Source organism: Gastrolobium bilobum, unplaced genomic scaffold, assembly GCF_033153095.1.
Source record: "Gastrolobium bilobum isolate Gb01-03AN ecotype WA unplaced genomic scaffold, APGP_CSIRO_Gbil_v1 utg434313, whole genome shotgun sequence".
NCBI lineage: Eukaryota > Viridiplantae > Streptophyta > Magnoliopsida > Fabales > Fabaceae > Gastrolobium > Gastrolobium bilobum.
Window position 1 is genome coordinate 1 of NW_026899993.1, and position 12,989 is coordinate 12,989.

General features: G+C 39.4%; 3 protein-coding genes and 1 non-coding gene across 4 annotated transcripts; 3 read left to right on the plus strand and 1 right to left on the minus strand.

Moving 5' to 3' along the window:
- Nucleotides 1-1,420: 1,420 nt before the first annotated feature.
- LOC133294786 (uncharacterized) lies at nt 1,421-3,013 on the plus strand. The gene has a single exon (XM_061493537.1). It carries the CDS (start codon nt 1,421-1,423, stop codon nt 3,011-3,013), a length of 1,593 nt encoding a protein of 530 aa, XP_061349521.1.
- A 604-nt stretch (nt 3,014-3,617) lies between these two features.
- Nucleotides 3,618-4,010, plus strand: LOC133294784 (uncharacterized mitochondrial protein AtMg00860-like). Its single transcript, XM_061493534.1, has one exon. The coding sequence runs from the start codon at nt 3,618-3,620 to the stop codon at nt 4,008-4,010; it is 393 nt and encodes a 130-aa protein (XP_061349518.1).
- A 5,396-nt stretch (nt 4,011-9,406) lies between these two features.
- Nucleotides 9,407-11,374, plus strand: LOC133294785 (uncharacterized). The gene is made up of 3 exons (XM_061493536.1): nt 9,407-9,728; nt 9,981-10,114; nt 10,229-11,374. The coding sequence occupies exons 1-3, from the start codon at nt 9,407-9,409 to the stop codon at nt 11,372-11,374; spliced, it is 1,602 nt and encodes a 533-aa protein (XP_061349520.1).
- Nucleotides 9,798-9,903, minus strand: LOC133294787 (small nucleolar RNA R71). The gene has a single exon (XR_009749249.1). It is a non-coding gene; the product is annotated as a small nucleolar RNA R71 (small nucleolar RNA).
- Nucleotides 11,375-12,989: the final 1,615 nt, after the last annotated feature.

Below are 12,989 nucleotides of genomic sequence, written 5' to 3' on the forward strand. Positions count from 1 at the left end.
CTGATTCTGATTTTTTTTGTCATGCTCATGAACATCATGCATTAATCATATTGTCATGTGTGTGAAGCAAATTACAGCATAACATGCATAATTGTTCATGCAGTTTTGGAAACCGTAAAATTGTGAAAGAAAGCATATGTTTGAGCATACATCATATAGGCATCCCTCAGGTACCAGGGAGAAGGAACCGTGGCTCAGTTCGCATAGGCCTCAATTGGAATTCCCCTCTGCTAGGGCCAATGGAATCTCCATTGAGTATAGTTAGCTAGTATGTGCACTTTAGTGCTATGAAGATACAAATTCTGGCGTTATATACGCATTCTGTTGCATTTTAGTATCTGTTCGGTAATTATTTGAGGATGTGACAATTTTGGAAATTCTGCAACTAAACTAATACTGTTGCATTATTGGTTTTTCTATCACACTACTGGAATTTTTCTCACCCCTTTTGGGCTCAATTTTTATAAAATTGCAGGAGGAAGAAGAAGTATTTCATGACGTGATTTCATGGCAAATTCTCTTTGAGTCATTACTATGTGTCTGCTGTTTTTGGCTGTTTTGGAGTGTTAAATTTCTAATCATGATGTAATATTTTGAGAGACCGGCAATGTTGGAAACGTGACATGCTTCGCTGTATTTTGATTTTTATGTTTTGCATGTAACTTATGTAACTCTGGTACTTGACTTGCCAAGACAAATTCTGCCTGATTTAAATTCGGATTTTTACTCTATATTTTTGTGCATCTTGCGAGTTCTGTTTCTGGGGTTACATATCTCCTAACGAGATAAATTTTATATGTACATAAAGCCCCAGATGTCTACTTTCTTCGTGTCAAATAAAAATTTCAAAAGCTTGTAAACTCGATTTTATATGGTTTTTTCAAGACAAATAGGTTTTCTGGGAAATTTACAATTTCAGCATCAAAAGCTTTTATGAAATTACTAGCTATTTTCCATATGAAACCCAATTTCAAGACAAGATTTTATTTGTGACTTCAAAATGCATTTTCATAATTGAATATGTTAACGTTGCGACTCTAATCGGTTTTAGCAGGCATCTCCCTTGGATGCATACAGGGGAGGGTGTCACACTAAATGGTATCAGAGCAGTTTTGATTCATGGTGTTTGTATATGATTGTTGAATTGTTTGCTGTTTGAGTATGATTGTCGAATTGTTTGCTGGCTGTTGTATGTTAGAATTAAATTAATGGATTGTCTGAATCATGATTGGCATATGTTGAATGATTCGTTTAAGTTGTGGTAATTGGTAGGATTAAAATGTTAGAATTATTCGGTGATAAGAACATATGCATTGTTAACTTATCTGATTAGAACTCGAGTACCTACTTGGAATTGCTGTCATGTACATCTTGCGGTGAGTCTGATCAACTCATTTCGTGGTATTGTGAGTGCAGAAACATGGCAGGTATGAATCAAGAGTGGAGGGAATATAGAAATCAAAATCCTAACCAACCCCAAATGCATGACAATGCTGAGGAGATTGCTAGGCGGAGGTTGAAAGACTTCCGAAATTTTCAGCCACCTACATTTGAAGGAGGAGATAATCCTGAGATGGCAGCAAGATGGTTACAGATGATTGAATACATCTTTGAATGTATGGGGTGTCCTGAAGCTCACAAGGTTGACTATGCCTCGTATCAGTTGGTTGATGAAGCATTAACTTGGTGGACGAGTGCAAGGGCTTTACTTCGAGCTCAGCATGTTGATCTTACTTGGGAGGTGTTCAGACGGGTCTTTCTTGACAAATATTTTCCTAAGGCTATGAGGAGGATGAAACACACGGAGCTTCTAGCACTGCGGCAAGATAATATGACTGTTAATGAATATATTGCAAAGTTTGGGCAGCTGATGGAGTATGCTAACTTTGATCGAAACATTTATGATGAAGAATGGCAGATGGAAAAGTATGAAAGTGGACTGCATCCGGAGATTCGCAAACTTGTTTTGACTTCAGCAATTCGTACTCTTCCTGAATTGATTAATCAGAGTCGGCAAGCAGAAGAGATTATAAATGAAGCCAAGGCTTTGTCTAAACAGCCAGTGCAATCACAAGGAGGAAGTAGAGTTGGTCGGTTCTTCAGAAAGGTTACTGGAATGAATAGAGGCAAGGGTCCTCAGTTGCAACCTCGGACTGGAAACTTTAAGAAGAATACTGCTCCGAGACAATCATCAGCCGGACGACAGGGTCCCAATGCTTGTGCCACTTATGGGAAGAATCATACTGGTGTATGCCGACGCAGGAATAATTTGTGCTACAGGTGTGGACAACCGAGGCACTTTATTTCTAATTGCCCACAGAATGCGAATCAGCCTCCTACTCAAGCTCGGGTGTTCACCCTCGATGTCAATGAAGCTCAAAAGTATCCGAATCGGATCCAAGGTAATGTAATCTTGAATGGTTATCCTCTTTCTGTTATCTTTGATTCTGGAGCATCAGGTTCTTTTATTGTAGGGCACACTGCAATGAGACTAGGTCTCACCCCAACTCCCTTACCTTATGAGTTGCAAATCAGTACTCCTACTGGAGGATCTTGTACTGCAACAGAAATCTGCAGGGGTTGTATTCTACAATTTGAAGAAAGGACTTGTACAGTGAATTTAGTGGTTCTACCGGTATTCAGTCTTGAGGTGATTATCGGTATGGACTGGCTAGCAAAAAATGGAATAACCCTGGATTGTCAAGCAGGAAAGGTCATCGTTCCTTCTAAAGATGGTAATTCTCAGTTCTTTGCTACTATTTCCTTATTGCAAATTAGAAAAGAACTCCTTCGGGGAGCTGAAGGGTATTTGTTGTTAATTGAGTTTGAGAATACGGTTGATACCCAACTTCAAAATATTCTTGTGGTTAATGAGTTCGTGGAGGTGTTTCCTGATGAAATTCCTCGACTACCTCCTCATCAGGAGATAGAATTTCCCATTGAAATTCTTCCTAGAGTTGGACCTATTTCATTTCTCCTTACCGTATGGCACCACTGGAACTTCGAGAACTGAAGAAACAAATAGAAGAGATTTTGTCAAAAGAATTCATCAGACCCAGTACGTCTCCATGGGGTGCTCCAGCTATTCTTATCAAGAAGAAGGATGGTAGTCTACGTTTGTGTGTAGATTATCGTCAACTGAACAAGGTGACAGTAAAGAATAAATATTCGCTTCCTAGAATTGATGATCTGATGGACCAGTTGAGAGGTGCTAGGGTGTTTCAAAAATAGATCTGAGATCGGGATATCATCAAATTAGGGTTAAGCCAGAGGACATTCTGAAAACGACATTCACGACTCGTTATTGTCATTATGAATATCAGGTGATTCCGTTTGGGCTTACTAATGCTCCAGCAGTCTTCATGGATTATATAAACCGTATCTTTCACCCATTCTTAGATCAGTTTGTCATTGTATTTATTGATGACATTCTGATTTATTCCACCAATGAAGAACTGCACGCTGAACATTTGAGGATAGTTTTACAAATCCTTAAGGAGAAATAGTTGTATGCCAAGTGGTCGAAGTGTGAGTTCTAGTTAAATGAAGTCCACTTTTTAGGTCACATAATTTCAGCCGAAGGAGTTGCTGTGGATCCCAACAAAGTGGAAGCAGTAATGAATTGGGAGCGACCTAAGACCGTAACTGAAGTGAGGAGTTTCTTGGGACTCACAGGTTATTATCGTAGATTCATCCAGAATTTCTCTCAATTAGTACAACCACTCACCCGTCTCCCTCGGAAGGGAATGCCTTTTGAGTGGACTGACGCTTGTGAAGAATGTTTCTTGGAGCTAAAAGGTAGATTGACCAGTGCTCTTGTGCTTACTATTCCGGACCTAACCAGAAAGTTTGAAGTATATTGTGAGGCTTCTCTGAAGGGCCTTGGTTGTGTGTTGATGCAAGACCATATGGTTGTAGCCTATGCGTCACGACAATTAAAGCCACATGAGGAAAAGTATCCTACTCATGATCTGGAGTTGGAAGCTATAGTGTTCGCACTAAAGATCTAGAGACATTATCTGTATGGTTCGCAATTTGATGTCTTCAGCGATCACAAGAGTCTGAAGTATTTGTTTGATCAGAAGGAACTAAACATGAGGCAACGACGGTGGATGGAATTCTTGAAAGATTATGAATTTGAACTCAAGTATCATCCAGGCAAGGAAAATGTAGTAGCTGATGCTTTGAGCCATAAGACTCTTCATTCTGCAATCCTGATAATAGAAGAATTAAAACTACTTGAAGCTTTTCAGGATCTGAACTTGTCTGTTATCAGAAGAAGGCGTGGAATAAGGTTGGGCAGAATCAAAGTTGAGAATGAGTTACTTCGTAGAATAAAGAGAGCTCAAAGAGATGAGGAACTAGTTCATAAATTAGCTGGTTACCAAGGTATCATTTGGGATGAAAATAAAATGCTGAGGTTTCAAGGTCGGTTTCAAGAAGTTTTGCAAGAAGCTCATAAGAGTAACTATACCGTTCATCCTGGATCCACTAAAATGTATCATGATTTAAAGACTTCATTTTGGTGGCCGAGTATGAAATGTGATATTGCCGAATATGTAGCTCGATGCTTAACCTGTCAGAAAGTGAAGTACGAACATCAGAAACCGTCGGGACTTCTTCAACCTCTAGAAATTCCCAAGTGGAAATGGGATGGTATTGCCATGGACTTTGTAGTGGGACTTCCTTGGACGCGAGAAGGATTTGATGCCATATGGGTAATTGTTGATCGGCTTACAAAATCAGCCCATTTCTTGAGTGTCTAAACAACGTATAACACAGAAAGGCTTGCCCAGATTTATCATCGAGAGATTGTGAAGTTGCATGGAGTTCCCACCAGTATCATTAGTGACCGTGAACCCAAGTTCACCTCTAAGTTGTGGGAGTCTTTTCAACGGGCTCTCGGAACCCATTTGAGGTTAAGTACCGCTTATCATCCGCAAACTGATGGTCAGACTGAACGCACTATTCAGGTTCTGGAGGATATGTTGCGAGCATGTATTTTAGAACAAGGAGGCAGTTGGGACAAGTATCTTCCTTTGGTGGAGTTTGCCTACAATAATAGTTTTCATTCCAGCATCAGAATGGCACCGTATGAAGCTTTGTACGGGAGGAAATGCAGATCTCCTTTATGTTGGGTAGAAGTTGGTGAGCGAAGTATTTTAGGGTCCGACATGATTCAAGAAACTTCAGAGCAGGTACAGAGGATCAAGGAAAATATGCAAAAAGCCCAGGCGAGGCAGAAAAGTTACTATGACAATCGTCATAAACCCCTATCTTTTGAAGTGGGAGACCACGTGTTTCTGAGAATCACACCCACATCTGGACTCGGCAGGAGAATGGGAACGAAGAAGTTGAGTCTGCGGTACTTGGGACCATACCTTATCTTGGACAGGATTGGAGAATCAGCTTATCGATTGGCGTTACCGCCTAATTTGTCGGGAATTCATAACGTCTTCCATGTGTCTCAGTTGAGAAGATATATCTCTGATCCATCCCAAGTACTAAAGCTAGAAGAAGTAGAATTAGAGAAAAATATGACGTACCCTGTTCAACCATTCCAAATTCTCGAGAGGTCAATCAAGCAACTTCATTCCAAGGAGATACCGTTGGTGAAAGTGCTATGGAACAATAAATCTGCATATGAAGCCACTTGGGAGCGTGAAGACGATATTCGGAATCGCTACCCGGAACTCTTTAATTGAGTACGTGATTCTAATTTTGCGGACAAAATTCTATTTTGGTGGGGAGAGTGTAACATCCCGCATAATTAGGAAGTTATTTAAATGACAATTAGGAATGTGGATGCATGTCTTGAATTCGAATTACATGTATAATTAGGACAAGATTAATTTTTTATTAATACATGCAAAAATCCTAAGTACTACTTAGTGGATTACATGAGGTAATAGACCCATTAGGAAGTTAACTTTTGACCCAAATTTCCTTCCATGGGCGACGGCCCAAGTCACTCAATTGAGGACTTTAGTCAGCTCACACCGTTCCTACTCTTAATCTATGGCTACTCCTTATGGGATAAGAAGCAAAACATCTATTCAACCTTATCTCTCCATCATCATGCACCTAGTGAAGGGAGAATTTTTTTTTTGATTACTTGTAATTGTGACCAACATCAGGTCAGCCTTATCTCCCTCACATGCGCCCTATGAGAGGAAAGTAATCTGAATGCATGTTTCATTATTGGTCAAGAGCAACTCTTTTACCGCCCTTATCCTTTCAATGTGCGCTTAGTGAGGAGAAAAACAAAGCTGAATACTTATCACCATTAATCAGAATCAAACTCAGCCTCATCACTCTCATTCCCTCTTCAAAGCCGCAAGCTACCAAGTGAACAACCTATCACCCAAGCTTGCATTCCTTTCATCCTCCACCCTTCCACCAGCCGCAAGCATCATAGAGGAACACAAGAAAACCTAAGCTTGCGTACCTTGCCTATCATCTTCTTCACTTAGCCGCAAGCTCCTTAGGAAAAGAATCGAAACACCTAAGCATACTTTTCCTTCTCTTTCTCTTGTTCGGCCGAGCATCAACATTCAAGGAGGTATTGTGTTTTCTCTACTTCCCTATTCCCTCATGCTCCTTTCGTTTTTTTAAAGGAGTTTTTCCCCTTTGCATGCAGCTGAAAACTTGAGTCGTGGAGAGTAGGAGGGTGAGAGTGTTGCTTATCCTTTGGTGGCTATCCCCTTCACCAATTTGGGAGCATTTTGGGTTCATACAAGAGGTATAAAATAGGAAACCATGCTCTCCTTTTCCCTCACTATTTTGGCCTTATATACATTCAAGGAGGACATACGCTTGTCATTCTCCTTTTCCTCGTTTCTGCCTAGTTGGAGAACAACATAAACCTCTTGGTGCAGGCAAGCCCAAGGCCGATTTTGAGCTCTCACTCCTAAGCTTTGTAGAGAAGGTTATGTAAATGAAAATTATAAGCACCTAGTTGATGGGTAAAAAAACCGAACCTACATGCATAGGAAACCCTTGGTTTTGTCTCTTGGAAACAATTGGTAAAACTAAATCTGAGTCAGAAAAATTAATTAGTAATTGAAGCATTGAAACCTGAAAAAATCCGAGAATTTGGAAGAATGGAAATTTGCATGTGATGTATAGGATAACATAAAATAAAATTCTGACTTGGTATATATTTGTTAGGTGTGATGATATGCCTTCAGCATATGGGTAAATTCAAGCCAAAAAGAAGAAGATTATTGGCTAATCCTGAGTAAAAAGGCAACATTTATTGTTGCTTTGCTAAAATTCCAAATCCAGGATTGTTCAACTGATTTTATGCTGATTTTGTAGGAAAAGCAGACAAAACTGGAGCCAAATGGAGACTTGCCAAAATGAAGATCCACGCTCATAGCCTGGATGTCATGCTGATGGCGTGAAGAACCAGGGACTCCCACGCTCATAGCGTGGAGTTCACGCTGATGGCGTGAAACCATTCTTTCTCCCACGCTCATAGCGTGGATGTCACGCTGATGGCATGAAGATTCAGAGGCAGCCACACTCTTGGTGTGGATCTGACGCTGAGAGCGCCAAATTGCGAAACTTCAGCCGTGTTTTGTCTACAAGGGTAATTTTGGAAGATGAAAAAGAAGATTATAAAAAGGAGGCTCAACACAGAATTAGGTATTCTGAACCTAAGGAGATCGTCGTGCTTCAGAAAGAGAGCTCCAAAGAGAAATTCTTGACCATCTTTATTCTTCCATCTACATTCTTTCATTCCAAGTAACATTGAATATTGATTTATCAGCCATGACTATGGTTGGCTAAGTTTTCCTTATTGTAGTTAGGGTCACAATCCTTATGTGAACCCTTGTTACGACGGATTGGTTATTTTTACTCGTTTATATAAATTTCTTTATCTTTTCCCTGTGCGTAAATTCTATTTTCTTTATTAGACTTGATCAATCTTATAGTGGATGATAGCTTGAGGGTTAGAACCCTAGATAGGAATATTGGGTTTTTGATCTTGAAAGGGGGTAAGATAACAATTATTATGCATGCTAGGAATAGATGTATAATTAATTGCAGATGCTTTAATTATCGTGTTCATTGCTTAATTTTCATGAGGGGTTACTAAGGGATTAGGATTCTAATTGAGATTAAATGGTTAAATTGCCAAGGGATTGTGATTTAACTAATTAATTCTAGATGATAATTATCTGAGTATTTATATAAATAAGTAAATTCTTATCAATCCAAGGTAAGAAGTGGGGATCATATGGTGAGTGCACTATAGCTACAATTCTTTCTCTCAATTACAAAAATCCATATCTGTTTCTTTCTTAAAAGCAAAAATCTAAAAATACGTTTTATTTTAATTCTCATTATTCTCAAATCCACAACAATTGTCACAAACTATTTGAACTCTTTCATTCTTGGAAGGAATATTAATTGATATACGATCACAATCCCTATGGAGACGAACTTTCTTATCATTATATTACTTGTGCGATCGGTATACTTGCCGGGAAGCATCAAGTTTTTGGCGCCGTTGCCGGGGATTGCGTATCTTTTATCAATTAATTTTGATTTTTAAGATTGGATTTTTATTTTATTTTTATTTTTGATTTCTCTGTGATTCTTGAACAGTGCTACTAATCCCTTTTCTGAGTTGTATGCGAGGTAAAGAGCCGAAATTTCCACTTGACTTGGAGATTACAAAAACAGAAAAGAGAAACAGGAAACTTGCTCGGAAGAAGCTTGCATTCAACGAGTTGGGAATTCTGTCTGAAAAAGCACACAAGATGGCAGTAGGGGTGGCAATATGGGTTGAGCCCGGCGGGTCAACCCGCCAACCCGCCATAACGGGGCGGGTTGGGTTGAGATTTTCAACCCACCAACCCACCTCAACCCGCCCCGCCTAGAAGTGGGTCAAAACGGGTTCAACCCGCCGCGGGGCGGGTTGACCCGCTGGGTTTTAAATTTTTTTATTATTTTTTTTATTTTTTTACAATTAGGTAGTATTTCATTAGTACTTAAATTTTTGTGATATTCAATTTTTTTTATCTTAGTACTTTCTAGAAAAAATAAAGAATAACAATTTTATTTATGACAAATGTTATCTATTTATAAATTCCTAAAGAATGTTTGACAAATATTAGTATACATTTAAGATTGAGACTAAAAAAATATAGAGAAGTGTGAAATAAAATAAAATAATATTAAAAAAATTCATAAAATATAATTTATTTTGAATTTTAATTAATTTTTTTTTAATTGGCGGGTTGGTGGGTTGACCCGCCAACCCACCATAAAACGGGGTGGGTTCATTTTTACAACCCATATTTTTTGGCGGGTCAACCCGCCCCGCCCCGTTTTTGGCGGGTTGGTGGCGGGGCGGGGCGGGTCGGGGCAGGTCAACCCAAATTGCCACCCCTAGATGGTAGGGAATAATGAAGCGGACAATCCACTCATGGACACCATTCTGACGCCACTATTTAACAGGCCCAATTCAAGTATTGTCCATCCTGAAGTTGGCAACAATAATTGGGATCTCAAGTCTGATAATATTCGACTGGTGAAGAGAGCTCATTTTGGTGGAGAGGATGATGAAGACCCTCATAGGTTCATAAACAGATTCCTGATGATCTGTGACTCGACTAAACATCCTCAAGTGTCCAATGATGCAGTCCGGCTGAGACTGTTTCCTTTTGCTCTTAAAGGAAAAGCTTTGAATTGGTTGGAGAGGCAGCCTGCGAGAAGTATTCCCTCATGGGAGAATTTATCAAACAAGTTCTTTGTGGAGTTCTTCTCGATGGAAAGATACAATCAAATGGTGAATGATATCACCAATTTCACTCAAGCTGAGGGTGAAACTATATGTGCAGCCTGGAACCGGTTCAAAGATCTAATGAAGAAATGTCCTCATTACCCCATGACCAATGGTGATCAGGTCCGGATCTTCTTCAACAGTTGTAAATCAGAAATCCGGATGGTTCTGAATGGTGCAACAGGTGGTAGCATTAAGTCAATGAGAGCAAATGAGACTCTTGAATTGATTGAAAGAATGGCTGCCAATGAAAATGAAGGGTTGTCATCTAAGCCTAAGAGAGGCATTCTTCACCTAAACAACAATGATGCAACATTGGTTGAAAATAAATTGTTATCACAGCAGATGGCGAATTTGACATCAAGGCTTGATAAAATGTAGCTCTCTAGCGTCCAAGCTCAAGCTGCTTCAGTTATTTGTGAATATTGCAAGGAAGGTCATGAATCTAATGAATGTCCTACCTTGCTATATGATGATCCTCCTCAACAGGTGCATGTAAATGGCGTGTGGTATGATCAGAGGCCCCCACCACAAAATGTTCCAAGAAATCTGAATTTTCCTTCTGGAAACAATAACTTCCAGAGGAGGGTGCAGGGTACTGGTCTTGACTTCAAGTCCAATAATTATCTGCAACCACCACCAGTTCAACCGAAGGAACCTTCTGATTTAGAGAAGGTAGTGGGACAAATGGCCCAACATTCTAATGCTTTCATGGAAGAGACTCGGGCAAATACCAGAAATACACAAGCCTCCATCAGAAATTTGGAGAACCAAATTGGCCAGATAGCTAAACAGATGGCTGAAAGAGCTCCAGGAACCTTCCCTAGCAATACAGTTACTAATCCGAAGGATGATTGTATGGCTATAACTACTAGAAGTGGTAAAGTGGTGGCAGCTCCAACAAAGCCAATCACAAATGTGGAAGCTGAAGAAAAATTCAAGGAGCCCGAAGAAGAAGTGGTAAATCCTTCTGAAGTTGAGAAACCTGTTCAAAAAGGTGAAGAAGAGGAGCCACAAATTATTGCTGCTGAGAAGAATAAATTCGAGCTGAATCCTGAATACGTGCGAGCTATGGAACCTTACCTAGAAAGGTTCAAGAAAGATGCTCAGAAACAACAATATTCAAGATTTCTGGATATCTTCAAGAAGTTACATGTGAACATACCTTTTGCTGAAGCTTTGGCTAACATGCCAAACTATGCCAAGTTCATGAAGGACTTGTTGTCAAGAAAACATAAGTTGCAGGAATGCCAAACAGTAACACTCACTGAAGAGTGTAATGCCATCATACAAAAGAAGTTTCCTCCCAAACTCAGTGATCCAGGAAGCTTCAATATTCAAATTGCTATTGGTAACACTGATGTTGGCAGAGCACTATGTGATCTTGGGGCAAGTATTAATCTGATGCCATTATCTATTTGTAAATCTCTGGGAATTACTGAGTTAAAACCCACTATGGTTTCTCTACAACTTGCTGATAGATCTTTGAGGAGACCAAGTGGTATTATTGAAGATGTGCTTGTTAAGGTGGATAAGTTCATCTTCCCAGCTGATTTTGTGGTATTAGACAAGGAATAGGGTACTGAAATGCCCATATTATTGGGAAGACCTTTCTTGGCTACTGCTCGAGCCATTATTGATGTTGAGAATGGCAGGTTAGAGTTAAGAATGAATGATGAGACCATCACCATCAATGTTTTTGACTCTATGAAACAATCTTCTGATAAAGGCGATTGTTTTCGTCTTGATATTCTAGAGCAAGTAGTGGAAGAAGAGGTATTTTCCAGTCAACAATCTGAGGAAGAACTTCAAGCACATGAAATGGTTCCTTATAAGGAAGAAAAAATGAGTTGTTTGAAGTCCTTGAAAAGAAAGATTATGACAAGGAAGATGGTGCACCAAAGGTAGAGTTGAAGGAGCTTCCGAAAACTCTCAAATATATCTTCTTGGGTGAAGAGGAGACTTACCCTATTATCATTAACAAGGGATTGTCTTCTGAGCAAGAGACAAGACTGGTTGAAGTGCTTAAAGAGCATAAGACTGCCATAGGGTGGTCAATTTCTGATTTAAAGGGTATTAATCCCTCATTTTGTACTCATAAAATCCTCATGGAGGATGAAGTTCGACCAGTAAGGCAGCTGCAAAGGAGGCTCAATCCAACAATGAAGGAGATTGTAAGGAAATAAGTTGTGAAGCTTCTTGATGCTGGTATGATTTATCCAATTTCGGATACTGCTTGGGTGAGCCCAGTAAAGACTGTTCCGAAAAAGGGAGGTATCACCGTAGTTCATAATGAGAAAAATGAGCTGATTCCAACTAGAACCATTACTGGTTGGAGAATGTGTGTGACTACCGGAGGCTAAATACAGCTACAAGGAAGGATCACTTCCCACTTCCTTTTGTTGATCAAATGTTGGAAAGATTGGTGGGTCACAATTATTACTGTTTCTTGGACGGATATTCTGGTTACAACCAAATTCCAGTGGCACCAAAAGACCAAGAGAAAACAACTTTCACCTGCCCTTTTGGAGTCTTTACTTATAGACGGATGCCATTCGGTCTATGTAATGCACCTGCCACATTTCAAAGGTGCATGCTCTCCATCTTTTCTGACATGGTAGAGAAAAACCTTGAGGTATTTATGGACGACTTTTCTGTTTTTGGCTCTTGTTTTGATTTATGTTTGTTAAACTTAACTCAGGTTCTTAAAAGATGCCAAGAAACAAATCTTGTACTAAACTGGGAAAAGTGTCATTTTATGGTACAAGAGGGAATTGTCTTAGGACATAAAATATCTGAAAAAGGGATTGAGGTAGATGAAGCTAAACTGATGTTAATTGAGAAACTACCTCCTCCTAATAATGTGACTGGTATTAGAAGTTTTCTAGGACATGCTGGGTTTTACAGAAGATTCATAAAAGATTTTTCTAAAATAGCTAAACCTTTAAGCTAACTCTTAGAAAAAGATTCTGAATTTCAATTTGATGATGCATGCCTTAAAGCTTTTAATCTGTTAAAAGAAAATCTCACTACAGCTCCCATTCTAGTAACTCCTGATTGGAGTTTACCTTTTGAGCTCATGTGTGATGCTAGTGCCTATGCTATAGGTACGGTCCTTGGCCAACGAAAGAATAAATTGTTACATGTTATATACTACGCTAGTAAAATTTTAAATGAGGCACAAGTGAATTAT

Coding starts and splice junctions, on each gene's coding strand:
- LOC133294786 (XM_061493537.1), top strand. CDS start 1,421: ATGGCAGGTATGAATCAAGAGTGGAGGGAATATAGAAATCAAAATCCT.
- LOC133294784 (XM_061493534.1), top strand. CDS start 3,618: ATGAATTGGGAGCGACCTAAGACCGTAACTGAAGTGAGGAGTTTCTTG.
- LOC133294785 (XM_061493536.1), top strand. CDS start 9,407: ATGGTAGGGAATAATGAAGCGGACAATCCACTCATGGACACCATTCTG. Junction 9,729..9,980: donor GGAGAGGCAGCCTGCGAGAA/GTATTCCCTCAT, acceptor ATGGTGCAACAG/GTGGTAGCATTAAGTCAATG. Junction 10,115..10,228: donor ACAACAATGATGCAACATTG/GTTGAAAATAAA, acceptor GAATATTGCAAG/GAAGGTCATGAATCTAATGA.